The 16,152-nt window shown below is 48.8% G+C and overlaps 2 protein-coding genes across 10 annotated transcripts in view; both read left to right on the top strand.

Annotated features, from left to right (window-relative positions):
• LOC118288983 (serine/threonine-protein kinase WNK4) overlaps positions 1 to 7,385 on the top strand; it is a 7,781-nt gene extending 396 nt beyond the window's left edge. The window contains exons 2-19 of one of the 6 annotated variants that reach the window (XM_047328232.1): positions 94 to 588; positions 991 to 1,163; positions 1,250 to 1,470; positions 1,540 to 1,697; positions 1,772 to 1,860; positions 1,945 to 2,164; positions 2,247 to 2,465; positions 2,869 to 2,998; positions 3,118 to 3,284; positions 3,398 to 3,471; positions 3,544 to 3,679; positions 3,779 to 3,895; positions 4,190 to 4,651; positions 4,880 to 4,928; positions 5,165 to 5,642; positions 5,799 to 6,004; positions 6,092 to 6,180; positions 6,612 to 7,385. In XM_047328232.1, coding sequence (XP_047184188.1) covers positions 301 to 588; positions 991 to 1,163; positions 1,250 to 1,470; positions 1,540 to 1,697; positions 1,772 to 1,860; positions 1,945 to 2,164; positions 2,247 to 2,465; positions 2,869 to 2,998; positions 3,118 to 3,284; positions 3,398 to 3,471; positions 3,544 to 3,679; positions 3,779 to 3,895; positions 4,190 to 4,651; positions 4,880 to 4,928; positions 5,165 to 5,642; positions 5,799 to 6,004; positions 6,092 to 6,180; positions 6,612 to 6,614 — 3,279 coding nt within the window. In that variant the 5' untranslated portion in view covers positions 94 to 300 and the 3' untranslated portion in view covers positions 6,615 to 7,385. Of the gene's footprint in view, positions 1 to 93; positions 589 to 990; positions 1,164 to 1,249; positions 1,698 to 1,771; positions 1,861 to 1,944; positions 2,165 to 2,246; positions 2,466 to 2,868; positions 2,999 to 3,117; positions 3,285 to 3,397; positions 3,472 to 3,543; positions 3,680 to 3,778; positions 3,896 to 4,189; positions 4,652 to 4,879; positions 4,929 to 5,164; positions 5,643 to 5,798; positions 6,005 to 6,091; positions 6,181 to 6,611 lie in introns of those variants that run through there. The other 5 variants (XM_047328229.1, XM_047328230.1, XM_047328231.1 and 2 more) reach the window with 5 other exon arrangements.
• A 535-nt stretch (positions 7,386 to 7,920) lies between these two features.
• LOC118289099 lies at positions 7,921 to 16,150 on the top strand. Of its 4 annotated transcripts, none has more exons than XM_035615799.2 (4): positions 7,921 to 7,944; positions 11,904 to 12,693; positions 12,998 to 13,167; positions 13,438 to 16,150. In XM_035615799.2, the coding sequence occupies exons 2-4, from the start codon at positions 11,941 to 11,943 to the stop codon at positions 14,414 to 14,416; spliced, it is 1,902 nt and encodes a 633-aa protein (XP_035471692.1). In that variant the 5' UTR covers positions 7,921 to 7,944; positions 11,904 to 11,940; the 3' UTR covers positions 14,417 to 16,150. The 4 variants fall into 4 exon arrangements, with proteins under 4 accessions (XP_035471692.1, XP_035471691.1, XP_047184203.1 ...); XM_035615798.2 differs by lacking the exon at positions 7,921 to 7,944 and adding an exon at positions 8,574 to 8,656; XM_047328247.1 differs by lacking the exon at positions 7,921 to 7,944 and adding an exon at positions 8,583 to 8,652.
• Positions 16,151 to 16,152: the final 2 nt, after the last annotated feature.

The raw sequence follows: 16,152 nt of genomic DNA, 5'->3' as shown, positions 1-16,152 counted from the left end.
ATAATGATGATGATGATGATAATAATAATAATAACGATGATGATGATAATGATGATGATGATAATGTAACATGACACGTTCTGTCCCTCTCAGTAGCTCCTCCCACTCCTATGACATCACAGTGAGGTGACACATGACACGTGGCCACGACCTGGGAAGGAAGAGGAGGAAGAGGAGGAGGAGGAGGAGGGGGTGGGGGGGCTGCCCTGGACCACTGACAACAGAAGCAGGAAACGACCAGGAGCAGGAAACGAGGAAGAGGAGGAGTCTTGCCTTCATCCTCCTCTTGTTCCTGTTACCATGACAACCCAATCAGCGGCCGCGATGACTTCTCCAACCAATCAGGAGGGCAGCTCGGAGGAGGAGGAGGAGACGGGGCGGGCATTGTCGGTCTCTAACAGGGAGGCGTTACTATGGCGACGGCAGAAGGAGGAGGAGCCTGACGAAGAGGAGACGCAGGCGGTCGCGTCGTCTCCCGACGGAAGATTCCTGAAGTTCAACATCGAGATCGGACGAGGATCCTTCAAGACGGTTTACAGAGGTCTGGACACGGAGACCACAGTGGAGGTGGCCTGGTGTGAGCTCCAGGTAACACACACACACACACACACACACACACACACACACACACACAACAACAACAACAGCACATACAACCACACAACAAGGTCGGAGCGCCACAGGTCCCCACGAGTACAGGAAGACATGTGCGATGAAGCGTTACAGTGACTCATCAGTTTGTTGTTCAGTGTCTGATCAAACAGACGCTGCTGTTGGTGGTGATAACCCCCACACACACACACACACACACACACAAACACACACACACACACACACACATACACACAGAGACAAGTATCTGTGTGTGTGCAGCTGATTTCCCATCATACTCGGCGGTGATATGAGGTTGTGTGTGAGGATCCGCAGCTCTTCAACACGTTTCCTCTCTGGAGCCTTGGTTACCTTGTGTTTGATCTTTGACCCCGTCAGACTCAGCGGCTCAACAAGTCGGAGCGTCAGCGCTTCTGTGAGGAGGTGGACATACTGAAGGCTCTGCAGCATCCCAACATCGTCCGCTTTTTTGACTCCTGGAAGGCGACGCTGAAGGGCTACAGATGCACCATCCTGGTGACAGAGCTCATGACGTCTGGGACCCTCAAGATGTGAGTCCAGAACCAGAACCAGGCACGCTGCTTCCTGTTTGTCCTTGTGACGTCACAGCCTCATGTTTGTGCGTTGACCTCGTCAGGTACCTGCGCAGGTTCCGTCAGATGAAGCTGAAGCTGCTGCAGCGCTGGAGCTTCCAGATCCTGAAGGGGCTTCACTTCCTGCACTCGCGCTGCCCCCCCATCCTGCACCGAGACCTCAAGTGTGACAACATCTTCATCACGGGGCCCAGCGCCTCCGTCAAGATCGGAGACCTGGGCCTCGCCACGCTCAAGAAGGCCTCGTTCGCCAAGAGCGTCACCGGTAAGAATCTAATGAAGTCAGTTACATGTTGGGGAAGTTGTTATTTATCTTGTGTGGTGGTGCGTTCAGGGACCCCGGAGTTTATGGCTCCAGAAATGTATGAAGAGAAGTACGACGAGGCCGTGGACGTTTACGCCTTTGGGATGTGCATCCTAGAGATGGCGACGTCAGAGTATCCGTACTTCGAGTGTCAGAACGCCGCTCAGATCTACCGCAAAGTCACCAGCGTAAGGCTCCGCCCCCCCAGCACTGTCCACTTCCTGTCGTTGTTCAGGTGTTTGATCGTCTGTTTGTCTCTCAGGGAATCAAACCAGAAAGTTTTTTCAAAGTAAAAGTGCCGGAGCTGACGGAAATCATTGAAGGCTGCATCCGGACGAGCAGCAGCGAGAGGTAACGGGTCACGGGTCAGGACACAAGAGGTCGTCGTCCTGGGCGACAGGTGATCAGGGTCAGTGTCTCGGTCTCGTCCCTCAGGTTCACGGTTCCGGACCTGCTGGACCACCGGTTCTTTCAGGGGCAGCTGGGCGTCCGTGTGGAGCTCGCCGAGGACGACGACGGCTCGAAGGCGGCGCTCAAGCTCTGGCTCCGGATGGACGACAACAAGAAGCTTCATGGGAAATACAAAGACAACAACGCCATCGAGTTCCTGTTCGAGCTGTACAAGGACGTCCCCGAGGAGGTGGCCCAGGACATGGTACCTGATGACATCACTGATGATATCACTGATGACATCACGTAGAGGCGTCTCACCTCTCTCTCTCTCTCTCTGTCGTCAGGTGGTGTTGGGTTTCGTCTGTGAGGCGGACTATAAGCTGGTTGCCAAGGCGATCAGACACAGAGTGACGGCCGTAAAGCATCAGCGGGAGAAACAGCGCCGTCTGTTGGAGGAAACTCTGAACCGCCAGAGGGACGCTGTCATTGAGGAGGAGCATGACCCAGCCCCCCGGCTGTCCAATCAGAACTCTTCACCTGCTGAGAGGAACGGAGCCAATCAGGTGTGTGTGAGGCCGTTGCCATGGTAACCACCACCAGGTGTTCACCGTCAGATTTCACATTTACTGACACGTCCAGTTATGATTTGATTTTGTTTCGAGGCTGTGAGACGATAAAGACACGAACATCGCGTCAATCATCTTCTCTTTTTTTAAAATCTGTTTAGTGATGGTGAATATAATATGTATATATTCTAAAATTCTCCTTGACTGTTATGAAGATATTATATATAGTTTTATACAGTTATATATTTTATTTCCACGTTTCAAGTTTTTTCTTGACCAAAATTCTTCTTTCTCGCTTGTCGACACAAAACTATTTAATCTCACTGATATTTATTTCATCATGCTTATATAAAGTATATACGAGCTGAATATATGAATCTTGTGTGTGTTCAACTGGCAGCGGGACACTGCACCTCCCTGGATACAAGCTCCGCCCATGGAAACCGTGACGTGGAGCAGCGGTCCGGTGCATTCTGGGATTGTCAGCAGGACGGAGGGAGATGGAGACTCCGCCCACTCCTCCGCTACACGTCAGGCCTCTTTTTGTTTTTTATTTTGTTTTGATATTTTAAATTTATGTTCTCAAATTTCACATTTTTACAGTAAAACGGTGTCCTACACATTTAAATGTATCTGGTTGCCATGGCAGCAGACTCAGGTTTCCCCGAGAAGGTTGAGGCCACACCCCCTCCTATCCCAAACCCCGCCCTTGTGCCGTCCTTCTCTACCCCTGCTCTGGTGCCTCAGGGAACCCCACGCCCTAAGACACGGGTTCTGTCCAAGGCTCCCCCCCTTCCTGTGCTGCGTTTCCCCAAGGTGAGGAGGGGGCGGGGCCTAATCATGAACACGGGTGGAGTAACAATGCTTAAATGGTGGCTTCTGAATCTGAGATGTTTACATTGATCGTCTTTATCTCTGTTTGTCTCCAGAGCATTGCTGTTTCCCATAATGCCGAGCAAACGCAATCTGGGTCAGTGTGCGGCTTCTCCTCACCTGTCGACAGGTAACACACAGGCTTTTCACATGTGAACATTTTACTTTCTTTTGTCACATCACTGCTTGTTTCCGTCTGTAGCTACTCCTCTGACGTGACCTCGGGTTTGAGTGACGGCAACGATGGCCAATCAGATAAGAGCAACCTGGAAGCGAGTAAACGAGCAGCGACGAAGCAGTTCAGGAGGAGAGCGAGAGCTCGACTGAAGATCACAGGGGTAAAGACACGACCTGTCGTCCTCCGCTACACGTCCAACACCTCTGACACACTGTACACTGACACTGTGTGTGTGTGTGTGTGTGTGTGTGTGTGTCAGCTGTCGGACATGGAGGACCGGGTGGTGGAGTGTCAGCTGCAGACTCACGACAGTAAGATGGTGACGTTTAAATTCGACCTGGACGGAGACAATCCAGAGGACATTGCCTCAGTGATGGTGAGAAACAAATCAGCCAATCAGAGCCCGGTACTGGTTCAGGTGTCAGCACCACTGACAACCAATCAGTTCTAAAAATCAAACCACACCAGACTATGATGTCACACCTGTGACCGGGGCCGGGTGAGAGTGAATCTGCTCTCTAACTGTAAAGTCATTCAGGAAATGTGTTGGTTCAATTATTGATAAGTCCAAAATAATAAATAGTAATTAAATTATGAGTTGAGTCATCAGGACCAGTAGGTGGCAATACTGCTACCACAGAAGAAGAAGTCACCCTGAGTGTGTTTGCAGCTCCACAGAGACTTCATCCTGCCGGCTGAGCGCCAGGGATTCATCCTCCGCATGTACGACATCATCGAGAGGGCGGAGTCAATGATGCACCAGCAGCCGGCGGACGCCTCCACACTGCCAGACTCCGCCCCTCCCCCCTCCCTCTTCCCCCCTCCGCAGTACCAGCTGCCGTCTCCCCCCTATTCGCATTACACCCGCCCCTTCCCTGCCCAGAGCCTCCCCCTCACCTCCCCAGCTCCTCCCCCTCCCCACTGGCCGCCCCCCGACCAGCCTCTCTTCACTCTGACCAACATGCTCTCTCTGGCCATGAGCGTGGCCCAGTCCTTCATGCCCCCCCCTCCCCCGTTCACCTCCCCCCCCCCCCCCATGTCTCCAACACACAGCCCCCCTGCCCCTCACACAGGCTCTGCAGAGGGCAGGCAGCAGGGGGCGTCACCTGGCCCGACCCCGGACATGCCCCAGGTAGGAAGTGAGCCTCTGATGTCACATGACATGAGCTCACCTGTGTTCTGATGATGCGTTAAGGAGCATCTCTTGAGTCGTTATTCTGATTACCTGCACTTTAGTAACCAAACAGTGGTCCGCTGTGATCTGGTTTGTGTAGTCGGGTTAGAGGATTAGACGGATCTGGTTTGTGTAGTCAGTTATTGATAAACTCAATGATTATTTGTTTTCATTCATTCTCTGCAGCATCATCGTCCATTTCAGCTGAATGTTGGCCTGGCTCCGCCCCCTTATGGTGAGTCTGCTGACATCACAAAGTGACATCAGAGCAGAACGACTAACGGATCCTTCATAATAATTATAATGATAATAAATTTCATTTATAGACCACTTTTCATTGCTCAAAGCAATCTCAAAGTGGTTCACAGGTTCAGGAACCAGTCAGTGTCCAGTCGCCAGTAATCTGTGGATGTTCAGGCTCCACAGAGGATGAACCACCTGAACTAAACATCTCATGTTGTCTGTTCACAGTGAAGAAACAGTCAGTCATCACCGTTGGTCGTTTCCAGGTGACGTCCTCTAAAGACGTTCCTGCTGTCTGTCAGCAGGAGCCCCGCCCACTCAACAAGGCCACACCCACAGCCCACTCCCCGCCTCCCTCCATTCGGAACCAATCAGAGAGCTCGGAAAGTAGCACGGAGGAGCAGAGCGAATCAGACAGTAGCATCACCATGGTGACGGTTTCCCCACCTGGTGGTTACCATGACAACCCTGGAGGACAGGAGGACAGGAGGAGGAGGGGTGAGGAGGACGAGGAGGAGGAGGAGAGGAAGAGGAGGCGGGGTCGGACGCTGAGCGTCAGTCTGTGGGAGGGGTCAACTGGCACCCCTGGGATGACAGGCAGCAGCTTTGGCCAATCATGGAGCCGCTCTGCACCCGTCATCAGCTCTGACGAATCAGAGAGTGAGAAAGAGGAGAGGTGGGAGGAGCTACATTTGCTCCGTGAAAGGTGATTGGTGGATGTCCTTTGACATTGCTTTTAGCAATGAAAAGTGCTCTATAAATGAAATTTATTATTATTATTATTATTATATATGATTGTGTGGTTGTGAGTCATCAATAAAAGTGAAACTAACGTACAGGTGACTTCTCTCTCCCCTCCCAGACACCTGGCCGAGGTGCACAACCTGCAGGCCAATCAGAAGCAAGAGATTGAGCAGTTGTACCTGACGATGGGTAAAGTACCGCCCCCTGGTATAGTTTCTCTAGCCGCCATGTTAAACCATCGCCAGCGCCGCCTCTCGAAGTCGGGGATCTACACTGCCGCTCACAGAAGCAGCCTCCATAGAGTGGAGGTGCTGCCTCCTACAGGTGGGAGGACACACTGCGGCCACGCCACAAAGTCATGACGTCATGACAACAAAGTTAACGAGCATCCTCCTTGTGTTTGTGGTCCAGGCATCATGAGGAGGAGCTCGCTGAGCGGCGGTGGATCTCAGGACAGAGCAGGGAAAGGAGTGACCTTTGCCCCCGAACACAGCTGCATGGTGAGGTCAAAGTTCACATCATAAAGATCAGGATCAACTAGTTCAGTGTGTGTTCAGTTTTTGAGAGTTCATGTGTGAGAACAGTATAAAGCTCACGTCATAAAGATCAGGATCAACTAGTGCACATTCGAAAATTACGTTATACAACTACAAAGACATAAAGCCTCTTATGTAATTTCTGCCACTTTTAAAAAATAACCTGTGAGTTTTCTGTTTCAACAGAACCTTGTCATTAATCTGTCAGTGACACTTACATTTTTCTTATTGTTTTAAACTTCAGTGTTTAGTTTCATTCAAATAAATTGTGAAATATAGATTCACTTCATGTTAATAATGAAATTGTGTTTCAAGTATAATTCCCACACCTGGGAAACTGAAGAGCACTGATTCGCTGGTGTATGACACTCTAACCTCCGACCTTTCTTCCCCAGTGAGAGCGAAGCTGCTGAAGACGAGAAGATGAAGTGTGAACATGTCACTTAACATTTACCTGTTAGCCTCATTATTTACCCGTTAGTCTCATTATTTACCTGTTAACCTCATGATTTACCTGTTAACCTCATGATTTACCTGTTAACCTCATTATTTACATGTGAGCCTCATTATTCACCTGTGAGCCTCATTATTTACCTGTTAACCTCATTATTTACCTGTGAGCCTCATTATTTACCTGTGAGCCTCATTATTTACCTGTTAACCTCATTATTTACCTGTTAACCTCATTATTTACCTGTTAGCCTCATTATTTACCTGTTAACCTCATTATTTACCTGTGAGCCTCATTATTTACCTGTGAGCCTCATTATTTACCTGTTAACCTCATTATTTACCTGTTAACCTCATTATTTACCTGTGAGCCTCATTATTTACCTGTGAGCCTCATTATTTACCTGTTAACCTCATTATTTACCTGTTAACCTCATTATTTACCTGTTAGCCTCATTATTTACCTTAGCTGTGCGATTTCTGCTTGAAGCAGCTGATCAGCAGCAGTTTTTCAGTGTTAAACCTTCATTTATGATAATGTTTATTATCTGAGCCGACGTGGACTCAGGGAGAAGCGGAAAGTTAATGTGGTTTCAATTTTAAGTTAGAATGCTTCACAAATATTGAACCTGATGTTTGAAAGTTATTTGCATTAATGTGTTTTGTCTTATTAAAGTGACTTTGATGATGATTTCACCTTCATCATCTGTCCAAACACCTGAAATGTCCTGTGATATCTGCTCCTGATATGTTCCCTGGTCGGCGTCTGGGTTCTTATAAGTCATGTGACTTCTGATAAAGTCACAACTACGTCAACATTTGCCACAGTTTGTCCTTTTGTCCCTGGCTTTAGTTTTTTCAGTTTACCTTGCTACATCTCGTGGACACCCTTAGTTGGATTTTTGTGTTGGTTTGAGACGTTGTAAGTCTGTTTTCTTTTATTATTAAATATCCTTTTTTGCCACATCCTGCATTTGGGTCCAGCTTCCTGCTCTCCTACCTGACAGAAACCTGGATTTTAAATGTAACAAACACAAAGTCCAACATAATTAAATGGCTTCATTTTAAAATGGGCAGAAGGTTGTGTGTGTGTGTGTGTGTGTGTGTGTGTGTGTGTATGTGTGTGTGAGAGAGACTTTTATTTTGAAAGGCCAGATTATTTGCTGTACTTTCTTTCACTTTGACTTTGCGTGTCGACCAATAGAAAAACAGTTTCCTCCCATTTCCAGGCCGATAAAAGACGAGGACGGTCAGAGGCTGTGACACAAGCTGAAGCAGGTAAGACTCTCTCTCTCACACACACACACACACACACACACACACACACACACACACACACACACACACACACACACACACACACACTACCTGTGGTTAATATTAATTCAATAATGTTAATAATGTTCACTGTGTGTGTGTTCAGACTGTGTGTGTGTTCAGACTGTGTGTGTGTTCAGACTGTGTGTGTGTGTGTGTGTGTACTGTTTGTAGTTGTGTCTTTATCAGAAGTCACATGACTTATAAGAACCCACCAGCAGTGGGGAGGGAGAGAGAGAGGAGAGAGAGAGGGAGGAGAGAGAGAGGAGAGGGGGAGGAGAGAGGGAGGAGAGAGGGAGGAGAGAGAGAGGAGAGGGGGAGGAGAGAGGGAGGAGAGAGAGAGGAGAGAGAGGAGAGAGAGAGAGGAGAGAGAGAGAGAGAGAGGGAGGAGAGAGAGAGAGAGAGAGGGAGGAGAGAGAGAGGAGAGAGGGAGGAGAGAGAGAGAGAGAGAGGGAGGAGAGAGAGAGGGAGGTTTGGTTTCAAAGGCCCTTTATTGAGACATTAAACAAACAAATTAAATGATTGTGACCTCAACATTTTGAGGGTAAACAGCAAAAAGGAAAAATTAAAAAAATTAACAAATAACTCCCCGCCCTCCCCCACAGAGCACAAAGCTCCCCCAACAGCCCACATCCGGCTGAAGGCCAGCACATCCCCCATCATCTCAAAGTAGGTGTGTTCCACCCGCAGTCTGGCTTTCAGTAACCCTTTCAGAACCGGCATGGGTTCCACACTGCCCACGTTCTGGGCCCGGTTCCTTCGTGTCAGCCATATGGCCAATTTTGCAGAACCAGATAAAAAGTTTAAAAGAGTGTGCACAGTCTTTTTCTTGGCACAGTATTTTGGGCCAAAAATAAATAACGAAAAGGAAAAAACCTCCCCAAGCCCTTGGAACCACACCTTCAACAAATCAAACATTGGCAACAGGCGAGGACACTGAACAAACAGGTGAACCAATGTCTCAGAGTGTGAACAGAAGATACAGCCCTCCCCTAGCTCCGGATCAAGGTGTGCTCTGTATCTGTTCGTAGCTATCGCCCCATGCACAATCCTCCACTGGAGGTCTGCTGTCCGCTTCTCAACGGGCAGCTTGTACAGGGACCGCCAGCTGCCTTTCGGGGAAATGTCTGGGCCGAAAAACTCAGTCCACCTCGACTCTTCTATCCCTGCCAGAGAGTTCAGAGTCAAGGTCTTTACACAGGCCTGATAGAGGTTCTTCTTCCCTGCCTCCTGAAATGTGACCAGGTGAGGGGTTGTGAAGGACAGCAGCTGGTTCCCTCCCTCCTGCCACTCCCCCACAGCCGGGGTGATGGACAGGGAAGGGAACCTGTACTCACACCCCTCACTCCACTGGTCACACAGGGTGCGGTCTTCAGCCAGTGCTCTCAAGGTTGGTGGCAGAGCAGCACAGACTTCCTCCACCACTCTGTGGACCAGCCTGGCAGAGGTGATGTTGCTGGTCTCCCTCAGTCTGTTGACTGACGCCGCCGTCATCCTCATCAGATGGCCTAGTTTGGTACATCCAGCTCCTCTGAGGTTGGCTCGGAGGCTGGCAGACTGCGGCGTCCGGGTCCTGAGGAAGTTGCTGAAGAACAACGGTTCTTCAAACACCCACAGGCCCGGAGTCTCGTTGACGTTGCGTGTAACCTGGAAAATCTGCCATGCCTCCAGCACAGACGAGTAGAACGGCGTCAGCCCAGTCAGGTCCACGTCCCCAAGTTGTAGGAGGAAGAGGTGCTTGTCATAGCCCAAACGTCCAGCTCTCCTCAGCAGCAGTCGGGCTGCGTCGCACCACCTCGGGACACAGTTGAAAAGTAGTTTTTGTGCTGACTGTAATCTAAATGATGCGATCCTTGCCTGGATGTTTATTAGTCCCTGTCCTCCTTCAGCCACAGGCAGGTAGAGGGCAGCTGCTCGGATCCAGTGTTTACCTGACCAGAAAAAGTCCACGATGGATCTCTGAACTTCCTCTATCAGACCTCTCGGTGGCGTCAGGGCAACAAGTTTGTGCCAAAGGGTCGAGGCAACCAAGTTATTGACCACCAGAGCTCTTCCCCTATAGGACAGCTGGGGTAGCAACCATTTCCATTTAGACAACCGAGCACACACTTTCTCCTTCACTCCCGCCCAATTCTTCTTTTGAAAACCCTCTGAGCCCAAAAACACTCCTAACACTTTCAACCCCTCCTGCCCCCACTCAAGCCCCCCAGGCAGACTAGGCATCACCTGATCCCTCCCCTGTCCTACCCACAAGGCTTCACTTTTGGCCCAGTTGACCCGTGCAGACGACGCTCGTTCATACAACGACAGGGTGTCCTGCACATTCTGAACATCCTGCTGGTTGGAAACCAGGATGTTCACATCGTCTGCGTAGACCGAAAGAGACGGAAAATCCTGGTCGAGTCCGAGTGACCCAGGCACTGTGAGACCACTGAGTCGCTTCCTCAACATACACAGTAGTGGCTCAATAGCGAGACTGTACAGCTGACCTGTTTCATTATTTTGTTTCATTAGTTTCAAGTGAACAAAGGTTCGTACAAAAACTGTCTGTGTTGTGTGTGTGTGTGTGTGTGTGTGTTCAGACTGTGTGTGTGTGTGTGTGTGTGTGTTCAGACTGTGTGTGTGTGTGTGTGTGTTCAGACCGTGTGTGTGTGTTCAGACGGTGTGTGTGTGTGTTCAGACTGTGTGTGTGTGTTCAGACTGTGTGTGTGTTCAGACTGTGTGTGTGTGTTCAGACTGTGTGTGTGTGTTCAGACTGTGTGTGTGTTCAGACTGTGTGTGTGTGTGTGTGTGTGTGTTCAGACCGTGTGTGTGTTCAGACTGTGTGTGTGTGTGTTCAGACTGTGTGTGTGTGTTCAGACTGTGTGTGTGTGTGTTCAGACTGTGTGTGTGTGTGTGTTCAGACTGTGTGTGTGTGTGTGTGTGTGTGTTCAGACTGTGTGTGTGTGTGTGTGTTCAGACCGTGTGTGTGTTCAGACTGTGTGTGTGTGTGTGTGTGTTCAGACCATGTGTGTGTGTTCAGACGGTGTGTGTGTGTGTTCAGACTGTGTGTGTGTGTTCAGACTGTGTGTGTGTGTGTTCAGACTGTGTGTGTGTTCAGACTGTGTGTGTGTGTGTGTTCAGACTGTGTGTGTGTTCAGACTGTGTGTGTGTTCAGACTGTGTGTGTGTGTGTGTGTGTTCAGACTGTGTGTGTGTTCAGACTGTGTGTGTGTTCAGACTGTGTGTGTGTGTGTGTTCAGACTGTGTGTGTGTGTGTTCAGACTGTGTGTGTGTTCAGACTGTGTGTGTGTGTGTGTGTTCAGACTGTGTGTGTGTTCAGACCGTGTGTGTGTTCAGACTGTGTGTGTGTGTTCAGACTGTGTGTGTGTTCAGACCGTGTGTGTGTGTTCAGACCGTGTGTGTGTGTTCAGACCGTGTGTGTGTGTTCAGACTGTGTGTGTGTGTTCAGACTGTGTGTGTGTTCAGACTGTGTGTGTGTGTTCAGACTGTGTGTGTGTTCAGACCGTGTGTGTGTGTTCAGACCGTGTGTGTGTGTTCAGACTGTGTGTGTGTGTTCAGACCGTGTGTGTGTGTTCAGACTGTGTGTGTGTGTTCAGACTTTGTGTGTGTGTTCAGACTGTGTGTGTGTGTTCAGACTGTGTGTGTGTGTTCAGACTGTGTGTGTGTGTTCAGACCGTGTGTGTGTGTTCAGACTGTGTGTGTGTGTTCAGACTGTGTGTGTGTGTGTTCAGACCGTGTGTGTGTGTTCAGACTGTGTGTGTGTGTTCAGACTGTGTGTGTGTGTTCAGACTGTGTGTGTGTGTTCAGACTGTGTGTGTGTGTTCAGTTTTTGAGAGTTCATGTGTGAGAACAGTTGCAGTTTGCTCAGTAAGAGAAAGTGTTTGACCTGTGGTCTGACCTCTGACCTCTGACCTCCAGCCTCCTGTTGATCTCACTGACAGTTGTCTGAAACAACATGGCCACCGCCGACAAGCTGCTGGAGATGATCTTCTCCTGGATCGAGCAGAGGAAGCAGTGTGCGGACCAGCTGAGCAAACTGGCCCAGGAGCTGGAGTCGCTCCGGATGAAGAGCAAAGGCGGACAGTGTGTGGGCAGTTCGGTGGCCGTGGTCGGGGCGGCGTGTCTGCTCGGCGCCGGCGTCACGATCTTAACCGGTGGAGCGGCTGCTCCCCTGTTAGGTGCGTTAGGAGCAACGTACACAGGCGTAGGTGCCGTCATCTCTGTGGCCTCGAAAATCATCGAGTCCTTCGTCTCCAGCGACACCATGAAGGACGCCAAGAAAATCGAAGAGAAAAGCAACGACATCGCAAAAAACATTCAGCGACTGTTCGAGCAGCTGAAGTCGGAGAAGGAGGCAGTGAACTCCTTCACCAACCCCGACCATCTGGACCGACACATCATGACCGAGATCCTGAGGTCTGTGGCCAGACGAAGTGGACTGAGGCGAAGGATCAGAATCCGAATGGTCGACAATGAGCCGCAGTTGTTTTATGGCGGCGGCAGCGGATTCAGATGCGGAACCTTTGGGCCGAACCCCTTGATGAACCCGAGTGTCTCCATCCTCGTCACGGCCGCTGGCGTGATGGCGTTCTTCACGCTCAGTGCGGGCGGGAAGAAATTCAACTTCCTATTTGTTAAAGGAGGTCAGCAGCTCCTCAAGGAGATTTCTGTGACGGGACTGAAAACCGCCCTCAAAGGAAGTGCCATGGTGAGACCAGCTTCCTGCCACACACATCGTCACGCACACATCGTCACGCACACATCGTCACGCACACATCGTCACGCACGCACAGACACAAACACAGTCACACACATTGTAAAATTTTAAAGACGTCAAGATTTTTTAAATGAATCGGTGACAACTACAACCAATCAGAGAGCAGGACGGGATGAGTTACCAGAGACGTGTTGTCTGAACTTGACATTAGATGTTGCACAGTTAATAATGTTCTGATATGTGATTTGATCATCTGATGATGAATCCTATATTGATCTGTTCCTATCGACATCAGCTTGTGGGCGGAGCCATTGGAATGGCATTTGCGCTTCCTGAGGCGATTGACAACTGGACGGACCTGATCAAGAACAACAACGTGACGGAAGCGAGCCAATCCCTGAGAGACACGGCCACGGCGATCCGCAAAATCATACGGACGCTGGAGCAACAGTTTGATGACATCAAGTAAGTTTTCTGTGACATGAGTCAGATTTTCTTGACACCAACAACCAATCACCAAACCTCTCACTACAGACTCAGTCAGTGTCTGATAGTTTTCATGAAGTATTACGACCATGTTTTCTTGGTAAACCATAGAAGAGATGAGCAAATTATTCATTCAATTACTCACAAAGCCAAAACTGAACGAAGGATTTGTACGAAACTTTAAATCTGATACAGTGTGAAATGTGTTTGTTGGTTTGGTGCTAACTGGACCTTCTGCTTGATTCACAGACGGATGCTGAAGACGATGGATGAAGAACAACGAGAGGAGGAACAACGTTTGGCCAAAGTTAAACTCATCATAAAGAACCCAGAGAGGAGCTCAGCAGACAAGCGCATATTAGAGATGTTCGCGATGAAAACATGCCAGAACCAAACTCTACAACAATGGCTGAGAGAGAATTCAGGGTCGGAGGCTTTCTTCAAACTTGTGGACTTGTTTCATTTAATGACAAAACAGATCGCAGATAAGACTAACGAGGACGATGAAGAGTCAGATGAGGAAGACGAGGAGAGCGACGTGGACATCATCTTTGTGGCTCACGGATCCATCAGAGACTCGCAGGTCCCTGCGTCTTGTCTGCTGCCTCTGGCCAACATCAAGGACGTGCTGCTGTATTCTCCCTGGAACTGCGTCCTCACTGCTCACGCAGCATACGGCGTCGCCACAGGTCTCATACAACCTCCACACAGAAGGTTCTACTGTAAGAAACTGAGCGACTGTCCAATTCCTGAAGACAGACAGAATCCACAGCATCATTATAACCATCATCAACCCAGGAAACTACCGAGCCAGTGGAACTCGATGAAGAGAGCTGGATCTCAAGCGATTCCCAACATCATGGTCAGTACTCTCAAGGTTCCAAAGGACGGAGCATGGACGAGTTTCGTAAATCTCACAGAAACTCACGGTCAACCAGGGAGAAGCCGCATCGTCATCCCGTTCATCCTCCCGGGTCTGACAGTGAGAATCCCGTTCTTCGTCGTCACCTGGGTCATGTCTCTGGTTCTCCTCGTCTTCCGGTTGAAAGCCACCGTCCATCTCGCTGCCTGTCTGGGTGATAGATCAACTCGAGGGAAGTTTGCCAGGGACTTCCTGGAGACACAGTATTCCTACACAGTGGACAACACTGGAATGACATCATCAGCCACCATGTTGCCCATCAGACGAGCCGACCTGTACAGAGCCTTTCAGGCTGTGTTTGATTAGACAGGTTCAAGACACCAAGTCACAAAATCAGCTCCACTTCAGTTTAATGATGATTTTCTGTCCATGCATCAAGATGAACACTGACTCCGTCCTCAGTGTTTCCAGGTGTTGTGGACTTCTAACCTGCTCATCACATTAAAGCTTTATATACAGTCAGTGATGGTCTTTATAGCCTCTTCAGTTAGTGTGTTAGCCTCCTCAGTTAGTGTTAGCCTCTTCAGTTAGCGTATTAGCCTCTTCAGTTAGCGTATTAGCCTCTTTAGTTAGTGTGTTAGCCTCTTCAGTTAGCGTGTTAGCCTCTTTAGTTAGCGTGTTAGCCTCTTCAGTTAGCGTGTTAGCCTCTTCAGTTAGCGTGTTAGCCTCTTCAGTTAGCGTATTAGCCTCTTTAGTTAGTGTGTTAGCCTCTTCAGTTAGCGTGTTAGCCTCTTTAGTTAGCGTGTTAGCCTCTTCAGTTAGCGTATTAGCCTCTTTAGTTAGTGTGTTAGCCTCTTCAGTTAGCGTGTTAGCCTCTTCAGTTAGCGTGTTAGCCTCTTCAGTTAGCATATTAGCCGCTTTAGTTAGTGTGTTAGCCTCTTCAGTTAGCGTGTTAGCCTCCTCAGTTAGTGTGTTAGCCTCTTCAGTTAGCATGTTAGCCTCTTCAGTTAGCGTGTTAGCCTCTTCAGTTAGCGTGTTAGCCTCTTCAGTTAGCGTGTTATCCTCTTCAGTTAGTGTGTTAGCCTCTTCAGTTAGCGTGTTAGCCTCGTCAGTTAGTGTGTTAGTCTCTTCAGTTAGTGTGTTAGCCTCTTCAGTTAGTGTGTTAGCCTCTTCAGTTAGCATGTTAGCCTCTTTAGTTAGGGTGTTAGCCTCTTCAGTTAGTATTAGCCTCTTCAGTTAGGGTGCTAGCCTCTTCATTTAGCGTGTTAGCCTCTTCAGTTAGGGTGCTAGCCTCTTCAGTTAGCGTGTTAGCCTCTTCAGTTAGTGTGTTAGCCTCTTCAGTTAGCGTGTTAGCTTCTTCAGTTAGCTTGTTAGCCTCTTTAGGCTACTGTGAATCTAACAAATATTAGCTCATTGCTACATCCCTCAAAGGCCAGTAACTCTGCTGCTGAGCTAACCGCACAGTCAGCTAACAGCTAGCTGTGAACTAGCTGCAGCTAGCTGTCACTAGCACTAAAGCAATGTTAAGATGTGATGCAACGTGAGCTGCAGGTCGGGGGTCGGATCAGGTTGTGATCGGCCTTTTATCTGAACCTTTCAGATGTGAAGCAGAGAACTGCACTGCAAAAAGTAATTCCAAGAAAGTAAAGATAGCCTTGTCAAAAAAGAAAAATTATCTTGTCAAGCAAGTTTTGGACTAGAAAAGTGATCTCACTTTAAGAAATGATATCCAACGTTGTCTTAATAAGATATCAGAGCTCATATTGAATAACAAGATACAACAATGGTTTGCATGAAATCCTGGCAGAGTAAGACCACCTACACAATTTCTCTATTTAAATGTCCCACATTGAACCTTTCTGGTGTTTTATTTGAAGTTTGATCCTTAAGAATATATATTTGTTTTATTTCTCTTTTTAAGGAGCTCTGCAAAGAAACAGGTCAATGTTGGCCTGTCGAACTGAAATGTGTTGAGCGTCTCTTCTGATTGTCCGACTGTTTTCTGAGTGACGCACGGCCAGGCCAACCAGCTCCTCTGTTCACGTGTGTCTGTTCTGTGTGAGTCATGTTGTGCAAATAAACAGCAGGCAGTCAATCTAATG

This window comes from Scophthalmus maximus, chromosome 17 (genome assembly GCF_022379125.1).
Source record: "Scophthalmus maximus strain ysfricsl-2021 chromosome 17, ASM2237912v1, whole genome shotgun sequence".
Classification (NCBI taxonomy): Eukaryota; Metazoa; Chordata; class Actinopteri; order Pleuronectiformes; family Scophthalmidae; genus Scophthalmus; species Scophthalmus maximus.
Note: the sequence above shows the minus strand (reverse complement) of the source record. Positions and strands in the feature narration are given on the sequence as shown.

What these genes read in the sequence shown, in the direction of transcription:
- LOC118289099 (XM_035615799.2), top strand. Translation starts at nt 11,941, where the DNA reads ATGGCCACCGCCGACAAGCTGCTGGAGATGATCTTCTCCTGGATCGAG. An exon ending in CCCTCAAAGGAAGTGCCATG is followed by an intron (nt 12,694 to 12,997) that starts GTGAGACCAGCT and finishes TATCGACATCAG; the next exon opens with CTTGTGGGCGGAGCCATTGG. An exon ending in CAACAGTTTGATGACATCAA is followed by an intron (nt 13,168 to 13,437) that starts GTAAGTTTTCTG and finishes CTTGATTCACAG; the next exon opens with ACGGATGCTGAAGACGATGG.